This window comes from Moschus berezovskii, chromosome 4 (genome assembly GCF_049115385.1).
Source record: "Moschus berezovskii isolate FMDL1 chromosome 4, NW_MosBer_1.0, whole genome shotgun sequence".
In the NCBI taxonomy this organism is placed as follows: domain Eukaryota; kingdom Metazoa; phylum Chordata; class Mammalia; order Artiodactyla; family Moschidae; genus Moschus; species Moschus berezovskii.
In genome coordinates this window covers 100,730,555-100,748,263 of record NC_142463.1, presented here as the reverse complement: position 1 = coordinate 100,748,263, position 17,709 = coordinate 100,730,555, and the positions used below count along the sequence as shown (strand labels likewise).

General features: G+C 43.0%; 1 protein-coding gene and 1 long non-coding RNA gene across 7 annotated transcripts in view; one reads left to right on the top strand and one right to left on the bottom strand.

Annotated features, from left to right (window-relative positions):
* Window positions 1–17,709, top strand: part of LOC148778125 (uncharacterized) — a 45,649-nt gene that overhangs the window by 9,663 nt on the left and 18,277 nt on the right. The window lies entirely within an intron of this gene.
* HJV (hemojuvelin BMP co-receptor) lies at window positions 4,973–9,350 on the bottom strand. 3 transcript variants are annotated; one of them, XM_055401913.2, is made up of 4 exons: window positions 9,165–9,350; window positions 7,687–7,891; window positions 6,724–7,286; window positions 4,973–6,237 (listed from the first exon to the last, which is right to left on the bottom strand). In XM_055401913.2, exons 2-4 carry the CDS (start codon window positions 7,781–7,783, stop codon window positions 5,614–5,616), a joined length of 1,284 nt encoding a protein of 427 aa, XP_055257888.1. In that variant the 5' UTR covers window positions 7,784–7,891; window positions 9,165–9,350; the 3' UTR covers window positions 4,973–5,613. The 3 variants fall into 3 exon arrangements, with proteins under 3 accessions (XP_055257888.1, XP_055257887.1, XP_055257889.1); XM_055401912.2 differs by having other exon boundaries at window positions 7,687–7,873; window positions 9,165–9,349; XM_055401914.2 differs by lacking the exon at window positions 9,165–9,350 and having other exon boundaries at window positions 7,677–7,829.

The window sequence follows — 17,709 nt, the reverse complement described above, 5'->3', positions numbered from 1 at the left end:
TGCATGCAGATTCTTTACCATCTGAGTCACCAGGGCAGCCCAATATTAGACATATCATACTCTCTTTTTGCTATAGTATTTGAAATTTTAAGCATCTTACACCATACTCCCTATCCCTACCTTCCCATTCCTCCTACCTCATCCTCCTGATAGAGTTTATATCACAATTTTGGTCAAATCAGTAGTCAGTATTTACATTATTATCACTATTGTTGTTGTTTAGTCGCTAAGTGTCCAATTCTTTGTGATCCCACAGACTGCAGCACGCCAGGCTTCCCTATCCTTCACTATCTCCCAGAGTTTGCTTAAATTCATGTCCATTGAGTCGGTGATGTTATCTAACTATCTCATCCTCTGCCGCCCTCTTCTCCTTTTGCCTTCAATCTTTCCCAGCAGCAAGATCTTTTCCAGTGAGTTGGCTCTTTGCATCAGGTGGCTGAAGTATTAGGGCTTCACCATCAGTCCTTGCAATAAATATTCAGGGTGGATTTCCTTTAGGATTGACTGGCTTGGTCTCCTTGCAGTCCAAGGGACTCCCAAGAGTCTTCTCCAATACCGTAATTGAGAGTTGGACTGTGAAGAAAGCTGATCGCCGAAGAATCGATGCTTTTGAACTGTGGTGTTGGAGAAGACTCTTGAGAGTCCCTTATACTGCAAGGAGATCCAACCAGTCCATTCTAAAGGAGATCAATCCTGGATGTTCATTGGAGGGACTGATGCTAAAGCTGAAACTCCAGTACTTTGGCCACCTCATGAGACGAGTTGACTCACTGGAAAAGACTCTGATGCTGGGAAAGGTTGGGGGCGGGAGGAGAAGGGGACGACGGAGAATGAGATGGCTGGATGGCATCACCGATTCTGTGGACATGAGTTTGAGTGAACTCCGGGAGTTGGTGATGGACAGGGAGGCCTGGCGTGCTGTGATTCATGGGGTCGCGGAGAGTCGGACACGACTGAGCGACTGAACTGAACTGAACTGATATTAATTATATATTATCATGATAAATAACATCAATTGTGGAGTCAAGTAGTATATTTTGATTGTTTCATGTCTTGAACAACCCTTTGTTTGTTATGAAGCCATAATTATTTAAGCAATTTATTTAGTTTGTTATGCACCTACCTTTAGTTTATTTCTTTTTTTAATTTATTTTTAATTGGAGGGTAATTGCTTTAAAAGACGGTTACTCCTTGGAAGGAAAGTTATGACCAACCTAGATAGTATATTAAAAAGCAGAGACATTACTTTGCCAACAAAGGTCCGTCTAGTCAAGGCTATGGTTTTTCCCGTGGTCATGTATGGATGTGAGAGTTGGACTGTGAAGAAAGCTGATCGCCGAAGACTCGATGCTTTTGAACTGTGGTGCTGGAGAAGACTCTTGAGAGTCCCTTGGACTGCAAGGAGATCTAACCAGTCCATTCTAAAGGAGATCAGTCCTGGGTGTTCATTGGAAGGACTGATGCTAAAGCTGAAACTCCAATACTTTGGCCACCTCATGCGAATAGTTGACTCACTGGAAAAGACTCTGATGCTGGTAGGGATTGGGGGCGGGAGGAGAAGGGGATGACAGAGAATGAGATGGCTGGATGGCATCACCGACTCTATGGACATGAGTTTGAGTGAACTCCGGGAGTTGGTGTTGGACAGGAGGGCCTGGCGTGCTGTGATTCATGGGGTCGCAGAGAGTTCGGACACGACTGAGTGATTGAACTGAACTGAATTGCTTTATAGTGTTGTGTTGGTTTTCTTCCGTACAACAACGTGAATCAGCCATAAATATATACATATGTTCACTCCCTCTTGAACCTGCCTCCCTTAAGTTTATTTCTGAAATTCCAATTCTATCAAATACTTATTAATATTTTCTCTCAGATAGTCAACATATTAGACAATCTAGGAAATTCGTTTTCTTTCTCCTGAAGACTTGCTCCATCCCCACTAGGTAATTCGTTTTAGTCATCAGCGCCATCTGCTGACTGTTAGTGGAGTGGAACGACAAAAATGAAGCACTGGGTTGTTTTTAAACAAGAAAATGTCCTATCCATGATCTCTGACTTTGAGAATCTGGAGGAAGGAATATGGTCCTTGTGATAGAAGAGAAAGTATAAAATATTTAAATATTCTCCTTCCTTCTTTTTTTTTATGTGAACCATTTTTTTTTTTGAATATGTGAACCATTTTTAAAGTCTCTATTGGATTTGTTACAATATTGCTTCTGTTTTATGTTTTGTTGTTACAGTATTGCTTCTGTTTTGTTTTACTGTTTTGGCCCCAAGGGATGTGGGATCTTTGTTCCCAGATCAGGGATCAAACCCACACCCCCTGCACTAGAAGGTGAAGTCGTAATCACTGGACCAGCAGGGAAGTCCCTAAATGCTCTCTTTCTTTGCCTTGCCATCCTCTTCTTTCCTGTGTTTTCCTAGAAGAAGGAAATTCTGTTATAATCTTCCTTTTCATACAATGGTCTTTCTAAACCTTTGACTGACCCACCAAAGGAAGAGGGAACCTATTTATTTTACTTACACATTTATTAGATGTACTAAAGTTTGATAAACTGCACATATTTGAAGTGTATAGTTTCATGATTTTTTTAAATCATTGCCACAATCAAGATAATGAACATTCTACTCCAGTTTCCTCATGTGTCTTTGTAAACCATCCCTCTCTCCCTCCCCTGACCATCCACAGGCAACCACTGATCTTTTTTCGGTCAGTATATATTGGTTTACACTTTTTATAATTTTATACAATGGAAACATACAGTATGTAGTCTTTTTTGTTGTTGTTTGGCTTCTTTCGCGTAAATTCTTATTTTGAGATTCATCATATTATTGTGTGTATCAGTAGTTTATTTCATTTTATTGCTGAGTGGTATTGTATGCAAGTTTTTATCCTTTCTCTTGGGTAAATACTTAGAGGTGGACTGTTTAGAGTATATGGTAAGTATATGCTTAACTTGTGAAGAAACTGCCAAAATTTTTACAAAGTAGTACTAATTTACATTCCCACCAATGGCATGTCAGAGCTTCAAAATTTGCCAACACTTGTTATGGTCACTCTTTTAAATTTGAACCATTCCAGTGGTTGCTGCTAAGTCACTTCAGTCGTGTCCGACTCTGTGTGACCCCATAGACGGAAGCCCACCAGGCTCCCCCGTCCCTGGGATTCTCCAGGCAAGAACACTGGAGTGGGTTGCCATTTCCTTCTCCAAGTGGTTATGTAGTGTTTTCTCCTTGTTTTTAAAATTTGATTTGCGTTTCCATGATGAGTAATGATGTTGAGCATCTTTTCATGTGCTTATTTTGAACTACTCATTTTAAAATACTCCATTGATAATTTAGGGTTAACCCTGAGTTTGGGCAAATGAAGCAAATGACAGGTGCCATAAAAGAATCTCACTCCCCAGTTGGCTATGAGATTCTTCTTAACCTACTTGAAATTCCCACACTTGAGGGATAAAGTTATGTACTCTTCTGAGTTAACCAATATAAGGAGCAGTTTCTCAAAAAGATGTTTTGAGTTAAAATGCCTAAGTTATCTGTAAGTGAGAACAGCAATGGATATGTTTTCTCTAATTTTCTTCCATTAGAATGTTTTCTGGATTAGCTAAGTGTCTTAGTCGCATTTGACTCTCTGCGACCCCATGGACTGTAGCTCACCAGGCTCCTCTGTCCATGGGATTCTCCAGCCAAGAATACTGGTATGGGTTGCCATTCCCTCTTCCAGGGGATCTTCTCGACCCAGGGATTGAACCCATATCTTAACAGGCAGATTCTTTACCATCTGAGCCACCAGGGAAGCAGGTCATCTTTAAAAGTAAAGAGACTGTTTTGGGGGAATGGCAGAGTGGCTGCAGTCCTTACAGAAGATAGAGAGTCAGGAATAGAAGATAAAGAATTGCAAAAGAAATTTGAAATAGCAGACCAAAAGGACGCTCTGTCTGGCAAGCGCTGGCTGGTGTGTATGTGTGTCCTGGGGAGTTAGGTTAGATGGGTGAGACCGAGAGAAGAGGGAGGAGTAAAGCACTGTTACTTTAGAACATCCTGGACTAGAACAGCTTATATTTTCTTTTCTTCTACAAATTAGATTCCTTCTATTTGGGGCTTCCCCCTACTTTCCAGCTTTCCCTTTTGGGTTTGTACTATTTTTTCACAGAAAATAGTTTTTGTGATGGCAGCCACTGCCTGCAGCTCCCTTTCCCTGCCTAGTCCACAACTAAAATCTTCAATAGCTGTTTCCTTGACAGGACGGTATAGTGTTGAGATTAAGTTAAGTCTCCGAAGCCAAATTGTCTGGGTTTGGTTTCTAACTCTACCATTTGTAAGCTGCGTTACTGTGGAAAAGTTGCTTAGTTTTCCTGTACCTCATTTTCCTTATATAACAATAGAGATAAGAAAGTTACCTTCCTTAGAAAGCTGTGAGTCTTAGATGAATTAATAATTTTAAATTGTTTAGAAAATGGCCTGACAGGTTTTACGCTCTCAATAGCTGTTAGCTGTTAATTGAATTTAAACTCCTTGGCCCCACTTTCAAGGCACTTCATAATCTGGCTTCTATCCATCTATCCCTTACTTCTCATCTACTTCATTTGAGTTTTGCTGGTTTCTTCACTGAATCTTGAATCTGTGAATGTCTAGATGGTTTCCCTTGCCTCGAAGATCCTTAATTCAAATCCAATCTTACCCAGTCTTCAAAGATCACTTCAGATCCCCTCTACTCTTTTTACCTCATATTATTATTTCTTGAGTTCTTCTCAATCATCTTCCCATATGAATTCATAGTATCATGGAATTTAGTGAATAATTACACTCATCACTCCTTCATGTAAGTCAGTTTGTCTCCCTGATAGCCTGTAAACTTCCTGAAGGCAGAACAATATCTCACGCTTTTGAGCCCTCTTTCGGTGGAGTGAACACATTGACTTTATGCCATCTTAAGCGTCTGTAAAGAGATTCAACATAGACAACAATGTGAAGACTCCATAGTTTTAATATCAGATTAGTTAGGGTTGGGGATGATAGCTTCTTTCCTACCTGTGTCATTCTCCAAAGATAGAGATTCCCTTCACCAAAAATCCAAACAACTCCCACTTCATTTATGAACCAAGAAAGCAGAACACATCTTACCCACATTATACTTATCAAATAGATTCTTTTCCTTATCATTTCCTCCTCTTTCTACCTTCCAAGAGAAAATATCATTCGATTTTGAGTTTCTGTTTGGTAATGATCATGTCTTCCTCTTTCAGTTCTTCTCTACTAAAAGTCTCAACCCTAAAGTTTTATACTGATCCTCAGAACCCCATAACCTCTAAGCTTGTAGGGGTGATCTCAGGAGGAGATGGACTGGAACAAATTGCTTACTATAAACAAGACTGGGAAAATTAGTGAAGAGCCCCTACTGAGGTCTGGGATACAGAAACCTTGCTCAGAATTCTTATTCTGTGATCATTTCACCCTAGACTGCAGCCTTCTCTCACTCTGGAAAAATGCTATTGTTTCATGTGTTTCTTACCCTCATCGTTTCCCTTCAGTGATTCTTATGTTCTCCCTTGCCAATCTCTATCTGCAAATCACTTCTCGACCCATCATGGTTACTGAATGCTGGCCTGGTTACTGAATGCAAAGCCACAGAACAAAGAGCCCAGAAAGAAGTGGAGCTAGGAGGGTTGCTGAGGAAAGAGGAACCGCAGCATCTGAGGGGAAGAGGTGTAGTTTTTCCAAGTCTGGCAGGAAGGCTCGGGCATCCTCCAGAGCTGCCTGAGCTGCCACAGTAAAGTTAGGGTCACCGGAGATTAAAACATCAAAGACACAGGAATGAAAGTAAGCGTCTTCAACCGGCAGCCCTTCCTTGCACAGCTGTCTGGCAGTATCCATGGTTATAGTTCCCCGACGACTGCGCACTGAACGTGAGAGTCGCTGACTTGGAGGGCATCCCCCAACACAGAGCTGCAGGTCCTGCTCAGCTGAGAAGGCCCTGGCCACATCCTCTGCTACTCTGATGGAGAAGGAGAGCTGCCCAGCTGTCTGCCGAATGATTATAGTTGTGCCAATGTAGGCAGCTCGGATCTCCACATGGCTCCCAGGGTTAGCCGTTCGAATGGACAAACTTGAGCCCCCAGGTCGATCACCTCCATTGATAGAACCATCTTCAAAGGCTGCGGGAAGGTTGTCCACCTCAGCCTGGTAGACCTTCTGATCAATGCACTCCTGCATGTTCTTAAAAATAATGGTGAGCTGTAAGGGCAAGAGGGAAAACAATTTATTTGGGGCTCAGGGCAACCCTCCTGCCTTCCATCAACCAGGCTTCATTATTGTACATAGTCAGGGATTTGATCCCAGCAGAGATGGAAGGCTTATCACTTTCCTCACTCCTTTATCCTGTCTTTATGTTCCAATACTGTTTCATCCCTGCTGCATCCCTTTCCTTCCTGTTTGGGCTCAACCTCAGCTGCTCCCATAGGAGAAGGAAAAGTTTCCTTTCTGTAACTCCTCAACCCAGGGCTTCTCAGCTTTCCTCTCCCCAGCTCTTTTCTGCATTGGAGTGAGATTCCCACGGAGGGAAAGTGATTTATGGGATCAAGTGTTTCTTAGGAGGGAGTGATTCAAGATGTGGGAGTGGTTGAGGAGGAAAGGGAATAGAGCCGCACTGCTGAGAACTAGTGGGGTTGGCATGGGAGTGGAACCCTGGGGTGACCATGGAGGAGCAGCTGAGTCCCTGACCTTCCTGGTGGTGGTGGCGTTGGCCCCCGATGCCACGGGGGAGCTGGTAGCCTGGACAAAGAGGAAGTCATTATCCAGCAAGGGCCAAGCTCCTTGGACACGGCACGTGTGAAAGTGATGATGGAAGGTGCGCACGTGAGGGTCCCCGAAGGAGGCACAGTGCAAGAAGCCTGGGGGTTGTCGGTGCAGCCGGGAAAACCGGCCTTCATAGTCACAGGGGTCCGGGGCTGGGGAGCCAGAGGCGCGGATCGGGCCTGCGCCCGGAAAGACGGGGCCCGCGGGTGGGGGAGGGGCCGTGGGGCCCTGGCGGGAGCAGTTGTGCTGAATCATCAGGTCTTCGATGCCGTGCACGGCGGAATGGAAGGCGAGGTCCCCTCGACAGGTGCGGGCCGTGCGCCGAGTGCAGAGAGCGTAGGAGCGGAGGGCTCGGCAGAGGCCGCTGGAGCCCACCCCGCCACCCCGGCCTCCTCCTCGAAGGGCTCCTGGTGAACCCCCACCTCTAAGGCTCAGAGTGGAAGATACATACTCAGCATTGCAGCGGAGGATCTTGCATTGAGAATAAGCTGAGGGCGGAAGGGAGAGAGGAGTGTGAGCTGGTCCCCAGATCCCCCCTCAACCTCAACCATAATTCTCCCAGGTCTCATGGGGGGATACTAGCAGTAAAACCCAGCCTCCCCCAATTCCCAGTCCCCAGCCGCCAGCCCCCAGCTTCCTAGTCTTGTCCTCATTCAGTCTTGCTAATGATGGGTAAGCCCTACTAAATCTCTTCTGCCTGTGGATCAAGGGCTTTCCCAGTGCCCTTCCCCGAGTTGAATGGTGAATAAAATATACCTATCTGAGAGTGGGGCGAGTGACTGGGCCCCCTCAGCACCCATCTCATCTCATTCACCCAAGCTCACATGCCCACCCCTATGTAGCAGCCTACCCCCTGGATCCCCGAAAGCCGTACCTACCCTTCCTTACCATGGCCACAGAGGAGCAGCAGGAGACTGAGAGTGCTTAGAGCTGGGGGACTGCCATGGGGGAGCCAGGGACTAGGGGACTGGCCTGGATCCCCCATACCTATCCAGCCAGGTCCCCCCAGGTTCCGGTTCTTTCCAGCTGATGACCCTCCTACCTAGTGAATTTTGACCGGGCGTCCTGTAAGGGACTGAAAAAAGAAATGTGGCTGGGCATGGGGAAGAGAAGAGTTGAAGATTGTTCAGAATGATCTGAAGAGAATCTAGGAAGATCAAGAAAAGAATGAGCTAATTGGAGTTTAGGGGAAATGGGGCTCCCTGAACTAAACACGAGGCTGTTAAGCCTCTGTGCCCTGCTTTTGTGACCACTTTCAGGCCCCTTATGCAATACCGCTAGGTGGGGGTGGAAGAAAAGTTGAGTGGACTCAGGGGGCAGAGTCCACTGTATTGCCCCATTCTGCGCTACCAAACAGCAGAAATGTCAAAAAGAGGAATCATGTGGATAGATCAGATCTCAGTCATACCAGTGGGCTCCTCAACAGAATTAGGATCTGAAAATACATCAGAGACTACCTCGTATTTGCCCTTCCCCATCAGGAGGGGACATCCTCCAGAGGTCATTCACTGATTTTCCTCCTTTGTGTCAGAATTTTCAGTAAGGAGGAGTAAGGGTGGGATACACATCCCATCTCTGGAATCAGTATTCAAATGAAAAGGGAACCAGTCTCTTTCATCCACTGTAGAGAGCTAAAATTATCCCTCTGTCTCATGGAACAATGGATGCAAACCATGCATGTAAATCAATATTTGTTTGTTATGAGTCAACATTTCTTCTTCATGAGTCAACATTTCTTCAAATCTGACTGAAGAACCACTCTTTCCATTGATCTTACCTTTTCATCGATCTTAACTTTGCAAGTTTGGAAGTCAGTCTTTTGATGAGGACAAGGCTTGGGGAGGGGCTAACTCCCTCTTGACAAACTACTTTCTCTGGAGTTAGGGATATGACAGGGAGAGTCATGCAGGAGGGAGAATAGGATGATGGGACTAGAGTTGTAGGGAGAAATCATTTACAACAAGGAGTAATCCCCACCCTTGGAAGCCCAATGTGAAGGGCACTGATAAATAGGAACAAGACAGAGGGTATCAGTGACTAATCATCTGAAGCTAACTTTGGCCTTGGTGAGAAAACCACAGAATAGGAGCTGTAGGAAACTTCTACTAAAGAAGGAGACTTCATCAGAAGTCTTGAGGTAACAGGAGGAGAGACCTAAGACTCCCAGAGGAGAATTGGAGGTTTAAACTTCTAGTGGCCAGAGGCCAGAAAGCTTCAGACAGAAGGAGAAATGGAGACTGGGGCACCTTGGTATGGAAGAGATCCTAGATTTGCACCAGAGATATCCAAGTTGATGTCATAATTTTATGAGATTCTAACTTCAGTTTAGAAGCTTTTTAAAGGAATTGCAATTAATTTTGACTTACTGTTTCCAGAGGTCAAACATTAGTCTGCTATCCAATTCTCCAGCCATGACTGTCTACTGTATCAGTCAGCTCCAGCCAGGGGATCCCCCGTCTCCTTCTCCATGTCTCCCCTAGTTCCCCAAACAGGCTGCAGTCTCACTGAGGTCAGGGAACCAGAGAAGGTCTGGTGTGTGTCGGGGGGGGACTAGATGGCTGGCTGGAGTACTGGACAGCTGAGCGCGGGAGGGAGGTGGCTACTGAGTTGACTGTTTTAAAAATAGCTAAGTCCAAAATTCCAGGAGTGTTGATGGGGGTAGGGTGTTGGAGTGTTGGCGAGGGGGTGGGGAGGGTGGAGAGGGTAGGAGGATTAGAAAGAATATGGAGTATAGGGTGCCAAGTGGCAGAGAAGGGATAGAAATATGACCAGCAAATCAGATATCCAGTTTGAGCTTACATGATTCTAGTCACTGCCTACTCCAAGCAGCCCTTCAGCACTATCAATAATTTAAAAGCCCTCTGGCCTTTAAAAATTAGAATGGACAATTAGTATACCTTTAGCTCAGCACCCTCATCCCTGCCATATTGAATATTGCATTTAGTTTCTACAGAACATATCTAGGAGGTAGCTGACTTTAAGTAAGGTCTATAGCAGAGGTAATTCACAGCACCTCCCCCATCTTTGTAGAGTATTTCAGAAGGACTTAAAAAGCCAGCTGTCTAGAGAAGAAATCTGAGCTCTGAGTGGTTTCGGATGAGTGTTTGTTTCAGTCTACCAGCTCAGATCCTCGCAGCTGTCTGTTCCCCAACCGCCTCCATTTTCATTACCTTATTTATATAGCAGCTCCTCTTTGCAGGTATAGACACAAACACATAAGCTTCTGAGTTGCTGAGGGAGGAGGCTAGCGAAGTCAGTGAGGGAAAGAAGGAATGGGGATACAATTTTTTGAAGGGGAGAGGAACTTGGAGAGATAAAGTGAGAGAAAAAGAGATTCAGAAAGATACTTTTGTGGAGTAACATAGTCTTATGACCTTTTAAGAGATTGCAACCAAGGAATTTAGCCACGTTGTATTTTTGCAGCCATAGGCATCAGGGATCATCATTTCTTAGTACTTGCCAAGTGAAATTAACACAAGGACTGATTTCAGATAGTGTCACTAAGGCCCGTGCACTAATTTGCTCTGCATTTAATCCAGAATCCAGAAGTCCACAGAGTACTCTTCTCTTTTTTGTACATACAGATCTGAAAATGTTTTTCTCTCTACCACATAAAGCCATATCACAAGGGTTTTTTAATCACAGAAATGTAAAATGACTCCACCCAAACTATCCAAGTGATTTAAAAACAATAATTTGACTGTGACATCCCAAGTGGTATATACTTTTAAGGGCAAAAAGTGCAAAGATATTTTAAGTAGTCATATTATTGGTGGTAGAATTGGTATTGTTATTCTGAAAGTATTCTAGGTGTTGTTGTTGTTCAGTCTCTAAGTCGTGTCTGACTCTTTGTGATCCCAAGGGCCGCAGAATGCCAGGGTTCCCTGTCCTTCAGTATCTCCTGGAGTTTGCTCAAATTCATGTCCATTGAGTCAGTGTTGCTGTCTAACCATCTCATCCTCTGCTGTTCACTTCTTTTGCCTTCAATCTTTCCCAGCATCAGGGTCTTTTCCAGTGAGTCAGCTCTTCACATCAGGTGGCCAAAGTATTGGAGCTTCAGCTTCAGTATCAGACCTTCCAATGAATATTCAGGGTTGATTTCCTTTAGGATGGACTGGTTTGATTTCCTTGCAGTCCAGGGGACTCTTAAGAGCCTTCTCCAGCACCACAATTAGAAAGTATCAATTCTTCACTTCTTAGCCTTCTTTATGGTCCAGTTCACACATCTGTACATGAATACTCGAAAAACCGTAGCTTTGACTATAGAGACTTTTGTTGGCAAAGTGGTGTCTTTGCTTTTTAATACACTGTCTAGGTTTGTCATATCTTTCCTTCCAGGGAGCAAGTGTCTTTTAATTTCATGGCTGCAGTTACCGTCCACAGTGATTTTTAGAGCCCAAGAAAATGAAATCTGTCACTGCTTCCACTTTTTCCCCTTCTACTTGCCATGGAGTGATGGGACTGGATGCCATGATCTTAGTTTTTTGGATTCTGAGTTTTAAGCCAGCTTTTTCACTCTCCTCTTTCACCCTCATCAAGAGGCTCTTTAGTTCCTCTTTGCTTTCTGCCAGTGGTATCATCTCCATATGTGAGGTTGTTGATATTTCTCCTGGAAATCTTGATTCCAGCTTGTGATTCATCCAGCCTGCACTTTGCGTGATGTACTCTGCAAAGAAGTTAAATATGCAGGGTGACAGTATACAGCTTTGTTGTACTCTTTTCCCAATTTTGAACCAGCCAGTTGTTTCATGTAAGGTTCTAACTGTTGCTGCTTGAGCTGCATACAGATTTTTCAGGACATAGGTAAGGTGGTCAGGTAGTTCCTTCCCTTTAAGAATTTTCCACAGTTTGTTGTGATCCACACGAAGACTTTCATATAGTCAATGAAGCAGAAGATTTTCTGAAATTCCTTTGCTTTCTGTATTATCCACTGAATCTGACAATCTGATCTCTGGTTCCTCTGCCTTTTCTAAACTTAGCTTGTATATCTGAAAGTTCTCAATTCAAGTACTTCTGAAGCCTAGCTTGAAGGATTTTGAGCATAACCTTGCTGCTGCTGCTGCTGCGTCACTTCAGTCGTGTCCGACTCTGTGTGACCCCATAGACAGAAGCCCACCAGGGTCCCCCATCCCTGGGATTCTCCAGGCAAGAACACTGGAGTGGGTTGCCATTTCCTTCTCCAATGTGTGAAAGTGAAAAGGAAAAGTGAAGTCGCTCAGTCATGTCCGACTCGTAGTGACCCCACGGACTGCAGCCTACCAAGCTCCTCCGTCCATGGGATTTTCTAGGCAAGAGTACTGGAGTGGCTTGCCATTGCCTTCTCTGGAGCATAACCTTACTAGCATGCTAAATGAGTGCAATTGTCTGGTAGTTTGAACATTCTTTGGCACTGCCCTTCTTTGGGATTGGAATGAAAACTGACCTTTCCCTGTCCTGTGGCCACTGCTGAGTTTCTAAATTTGCTGACATATTGAGTATAGCACTTTAATAGCATCATCTTTCAGATTTAAAATAGCTCAGCTGGAATTCCATCACCTCCACTGGCTATAACAAGATAAATTAGAAAATATTTGTAATAGAATAAAAATGAAAAGAAAATTTGCAAGAATTTGTTGCACTTCCTTAGGCCCACTTGACTTTACACTCCAGGATGTCTGGCTCTAGGTCAGTGATCACACCATCGTGGTTATCTGGGTCATTAAGACCTTTTTTGTATAGTCCTTCTGTGTATTCTTGCCATGTCTTCTTAATCTCTTCTGCCTCCATTAGGTCCCTACCATTTCTGTCTTTTATCATGCCCATCATTGCATGAAATGTTCCTTTGATATCTCCAATTTTCTTGAAGAGATCTTACCCATTTTATTGTTTTCTTCTACTTTGCATTGTTCATTTAAGAAGGTCTTATCTCTCCTTCCTATCTCTGCAACTCTGCATTCAGTTGGGTATATCTTTCCCCTTCTCTCTTGCTTTTCCCTTCTCTTCTTTCCTCAGCTATTTGTAAAACCTCCTCAGACAATCACTTAGTCTTCTTGTATTTCTTTTTCTTCGGGATGGTTTTGGTCACTGCCTCCTGTACAATGTCATGAGCCTCTGTCCATAGTTCTTCAGGCAGTCTGTCTTCCAGATCTAATTCCTTGAATCTATTTGTCACCTCCACCATATAATCATAAGGGATTGGCCTTATGGCCTAGTAAGTTTTCCCTAGCTTCTTCAGCTTAAGTCTGAATTTTGCAATAAGGAGCTAATGATCTGAGCCACAGTCAGTTCCAAATCTTGTTTTTGCCAACTGTATAGAGTTTCTCCATCTTTGGCTGCAAAGAATACAATCAATTGGATTTCAGTATTGACCATCTGGTGATGTCCATGTGTAGAGTCATCTCTTGTGTTGTTGGAAGGGGTATTTGGTATGACCACTGTATTCTCTAGACAAAACTCTGTTAACCTTTGCCCTGCTTCATTTTGTACTCCACGACCAAACTTGCCTATTATTCCAGGTATCTCTTGACTTGCTATTTTTGCATTCCAATTCCCTATGATGAAGAAGACATCTTTTTTTGGTGTTAGTTCTAGAAGGTCTTGTAGGTCTTCATAGAACTGGTAAACTTCAGCTTCTTTGGCATCAGTGGTTGGGGCATAGACTTGGATTACTGTGATGTTGAATTGTTTGCCTTGGAGATGAACTGACATCATTTTGTTGTTTTGGAGACTGCACTGGAGTACTGCATTTCAGACTCTGTTGTTGACTATGAGAGCCACTCCATTTCTTCTAAGGGATTTTTGCCCACAGTATATATATAATGGTATCTGAATTAAATTCACCCATTCCTATACATTTTAGTTCACTGATTCCTACGATGTCGTCTACTCTTGCCATCTCCTGCCTGACCATGTCCATTTTATGATGGTTCATGGACCTAACATTCCAGGTTCCTATGCTATATTGTTTTTTGCAGCATCAAACTTTACTTTGACCACCAGACACATTCACAGCAGGGCACTGTTTCTGCTTTGGCCCAGTCTCTTCATTCTGGAGCTTTTAGTAATTGCCCTCTGCTCTTTCCCAGTAGCCTATTGGACACCTTCATATCTTTTTGGCTTTTCATATTGTTCATGGTTCTCATAGCAAGAATACTGGAGTGGTTTGAGATTCCCTCCTCCAGTGGACCACATTTTGTCACTGTCCACTATGACCCATCTGTCTTGAGTGGCCCTGCACAGCATGGCCCATAGCTTCATTGAATTATGCAAGCCCCTTTGCTCCAACCAGGATGTGATCCTTGAGGATTGTGGGTATACTATTGTATAAAACAAATGAGTAATAATGTTAGTGTCTTTGTGAACCAGGATTTTTTTTTAAGATTTACTTATTTATTTTTGGTTTTGGTGGGTCTTCATTGCTGTGCAGGAGAAGGCAATGGCACCCCACTCCAGTACTATTGCCTAGAAAATCCCTTGGACGGAGGAGCCTGGTAGGCTTCAGTTCATGGGGTCGTGAAGAGTTGGACATGACTGAACGATTTCACTTTCACTTTTCACTTTCATGCATAGGAGAAGGAAATGGCAACCCATTCTAGTGTTCTTGCCTGGAGAATCCCAGGGACGGCGGAGTCTGGTGGGCTGCTGTCTATGGGGTCACACAGAGTCGGACACCACTGAAGCGACTTAGCGCAGCAGCAGCATTGCTGTGCACAGACTTTAGTTGTGACTGGGGGCGGTGGGGCTGGGCTGCTCTTCCTTGCAGTGTGCAGGCTTCTTATTGCAGTGGCTTCTCTTGTTGGAGAACACAGGCGGTAGGCACATGGGCTTCAGTAGTTGCAGCTCCTGTGGCTCAAGGATTGTGGCTTATGGGCTCTAGAGCACTGGCTCAGTTGTTGTGGCACTTGGAGCTTAGTTCCTCTGTGGCTTGTGGGAACTTCCCAGACCATGGGTCAAACCCGTAACCCCTGCATTGGCAGGCAGATTCTCAACCACTAGACCACCAGGGAAGTCCCGTAACCCAGGTTTTTGATGTAGAATAGAGAGATGTAGGGGCTTCCTCAGGGCTCAGCAGTAAAGAATTCACCTGCAATGCAGGAGATGTGGGCTTGATCCCTGGGTCAAGAAGATCCTCTGGAGGAGGAAATGGCAACCCACTCTAGTACTCTTGCCTAGAGAATCCCATGGACAAAGGAGCCTGGCTAGCTACAGCCCACAGGGTCACAAAGAGTCCGATATGACTGAAATGACTTAGCACACATGAGTTTAAATTTAAATTAAATATAAAGGCATTCATTTTTCATAGTTTGGGATGTTGCTGTTTTACTCATTTGGAGCTATTATATAAACATGTATTCTTTCTGCCACCTCACATTTAATGTTTTTATCAATTCCTGCAAAGGGAAGAATGCAGTGTTTGCATTTCTCTATTAAGATGAGAGCTCCAAAAATAAAATGTTTCTAAAATCAAAGACTGCAAGTGAGCAAAAGATACGTTTTCTTTCATTGAACTGCTTAGGATGGTGGCCATATGAGATTACTTGGGATTAAGAATTTATAAATCAGTAGTTCTTAATTTTTTGGATCACAAACTCCTCTTGAAAATCTAATGAGAGATATGAGCCCCGTCCTCAGAGAATGCTCAAGTATGTCTCTGCTTTTCCTGCTCCAAGAGTATTTTATATTCTCTTTGAAGCAATTCTATTATGGCCATTGTGAGAGTATGCTAAATCCCTTCAGTTGCATCCAACTCTTGATGACCCTATAGACTGTAGCCAGCCAAGCTCCACTCTCCGTGGGATTCTCCAGGCAAGAGTACTGGAGTGGGGTTGCCATTTCCTCCTCCAGGGGATCTTCCTGACCCAAGGATCAATCTGGCATCTTCTCCATTGCATGAAGAATTTTTACCTCTGAGCCACTGGGAAAGCCCCATGGTGGGGGTGGGTTGGGGGGCAGTATTCATCGAGTAGTTCTAAAAAACTCACCCCAGTTGCTGAAGAATATCCACTATAGTATATGCCCTGACAGATTGTGTTTTGTTTATTTGGGTTTGTATTAATTTCTATCTTGAGGTCTTATAGGGGAGAGAATTAACTAGTTGGATAGAAAATCCTGTCATGTTGCCATAAGTGTTTTTATATTTCATGTTTCTTTTGTTGTGTATGCAGCATCTGGATCACTAGCACACTTATTTATTTATTTTGTGGACCAGAGGCCATGGTCCACAAAATAAATACCCGAGATAAATAATACCAGTTTCTCCATGGAAACTGTGAATCTTCTAACGTCTGAAAAAGGATTATCCTCTCAATCATGAAGGTGAATTTGAGAATCTGAGATGGGTAGAACAGAGGCAGTGAAAGTAATGAAAATGAGAGATTAGGGCTCAAAGCATATTGAGGTGTGTCATAGGGGCCTTGAGTATAAAACTACCTTCAGGGTTTCTTAATGGGGCCTTATTAACATTGTGGGAGGGACAATTTTGTGTGTGTGTGTGTGTGTGTGTGTAGAACTGTCCTGCCCAGTGCAGTACATTTAGCATTCTTGTCTCCCCTCCCTTGTCAAGTGCCATCCCCAGTCAATGTAAATTTTTAAATGACCCTACATGTTTCCAAAGGCCCCCCAGAAGGTGGTTCCACTCTGGTTGAGGAATACTGCCAGATATTCTCAATCCTAGGTGGTCTCATACTACCATGACCTAAACTGGTTCAGCAGAAGTCTTTTCTCTATAGGGACTGTCCTTGCTTTAGCAAGATACAGGACATTTCTATCAAAGGATCCCCATGTAGCCACACTCACTTCCCTCCTATCTTTATCTCCATCTTAATATCTAGCAACAACGGATCTGATCTCCAATTCTATAAAAATTCTATGTAAACAGGTTAGAATATATAACCTTTGGGGATTAGCATTTATCACACAGTAGAATTCTCTGGAGATTCATCCAAGTTGTGTGTACATCAATAGTTTGTTCCTTTTTATTGCTGAGTACTATTCCATGCTACAGATGTACCACAGTTTATTTAACCATTCACTTGTTAAAGGAAATCTGTGCTGTTTCTGTTTTTGGCTTTTCATTAATAGATTTGCACATAGGTTTTTTTTGTGTGAACATGAGTTTATATTTCTCTGGGATAAATGCCTAGGAGTGTAAACACTGGATCATGTAAAAATTTCATAGTTAGGGTTTTTCTTTAAATAAACTGTTGTTTGGTTTTTTTTTTCCTTTGGTAAATTGTTTTCCACAGTGGTTGTACTGTTCTATATTCCCACAAGCAATGTATGACTGATCTAGTTTCTCTGCATTGTTCTTACCAGAATTTGAGATTGTCATTTTAAATTTTAGCCATTCTGATAGGTATGTTGTGATGTCTAGTTGTTTCCCTAATGGCTAATAATGCTGAACATCCTTTCCTGTGTTTATTTGCTATCTGTATATCCTCTTTGGGGAAATGTTCCATCATGTCTTTTGATCATTTTCTCATTGTATTTTTTTTTGTACTGTTAAGTTAGAGAGTTCTTATATATTCTACACAATAATCTTTTCTTGGGTATATGGTTTACACATATTTTTTTCCCAGTTAGCTTGTCTTTTTCATTCTCATAATAGTATATTTTGCAGAGGAAACATATTTACTTTTGATGACTTCTTATTCAATTTTTCCTTTTACAGATTATGTTTTTGGTGTCAAATTTTTGTCTAGCCTTAGATCATGCAGAATTTCTCCTCTGTTTTTTTCTAAAAATTGTATACTTCACATTTAAACTGTTGATCCACTTTGGTGTTAATTTTTGTATAAGGTATGAGACTTAGGTTGAAAGTTTTGTTTGTTTGCTTGTTATTTGTTTGCCTATGGATATCCAATTTCTTCAGCAATATATATTGAAAAAGCTATACTTTCTCCATTGAATTGCTTTTTCACCTTTGTAAAAAAA

Bases quoted from the DNA above. Each gene is read 5' to 3' on its own strand.
- HJV (XM_055401913.2), bottom strand. From the start codon at position 7,783: ATGGGGGATCCAGGCCAGTCCCCTAGTCCCTGGCTCCCCCATGGCAGT. The intron at 7,287-7,686 runs GTAAGGAAGGGT...TTCCGCCCTCAG, and splicing joins GCTGCTCCTCTGTGGCCATG to CTTATTCTCAATGCAAGATC. The intron at 6,238-6,723 runs GTCAGGGACTCA...TTGCCCTTACAG, and splicing joins ACGCCACCACCACCAGGAAG to CTCACCATTATTTTTAAGAA.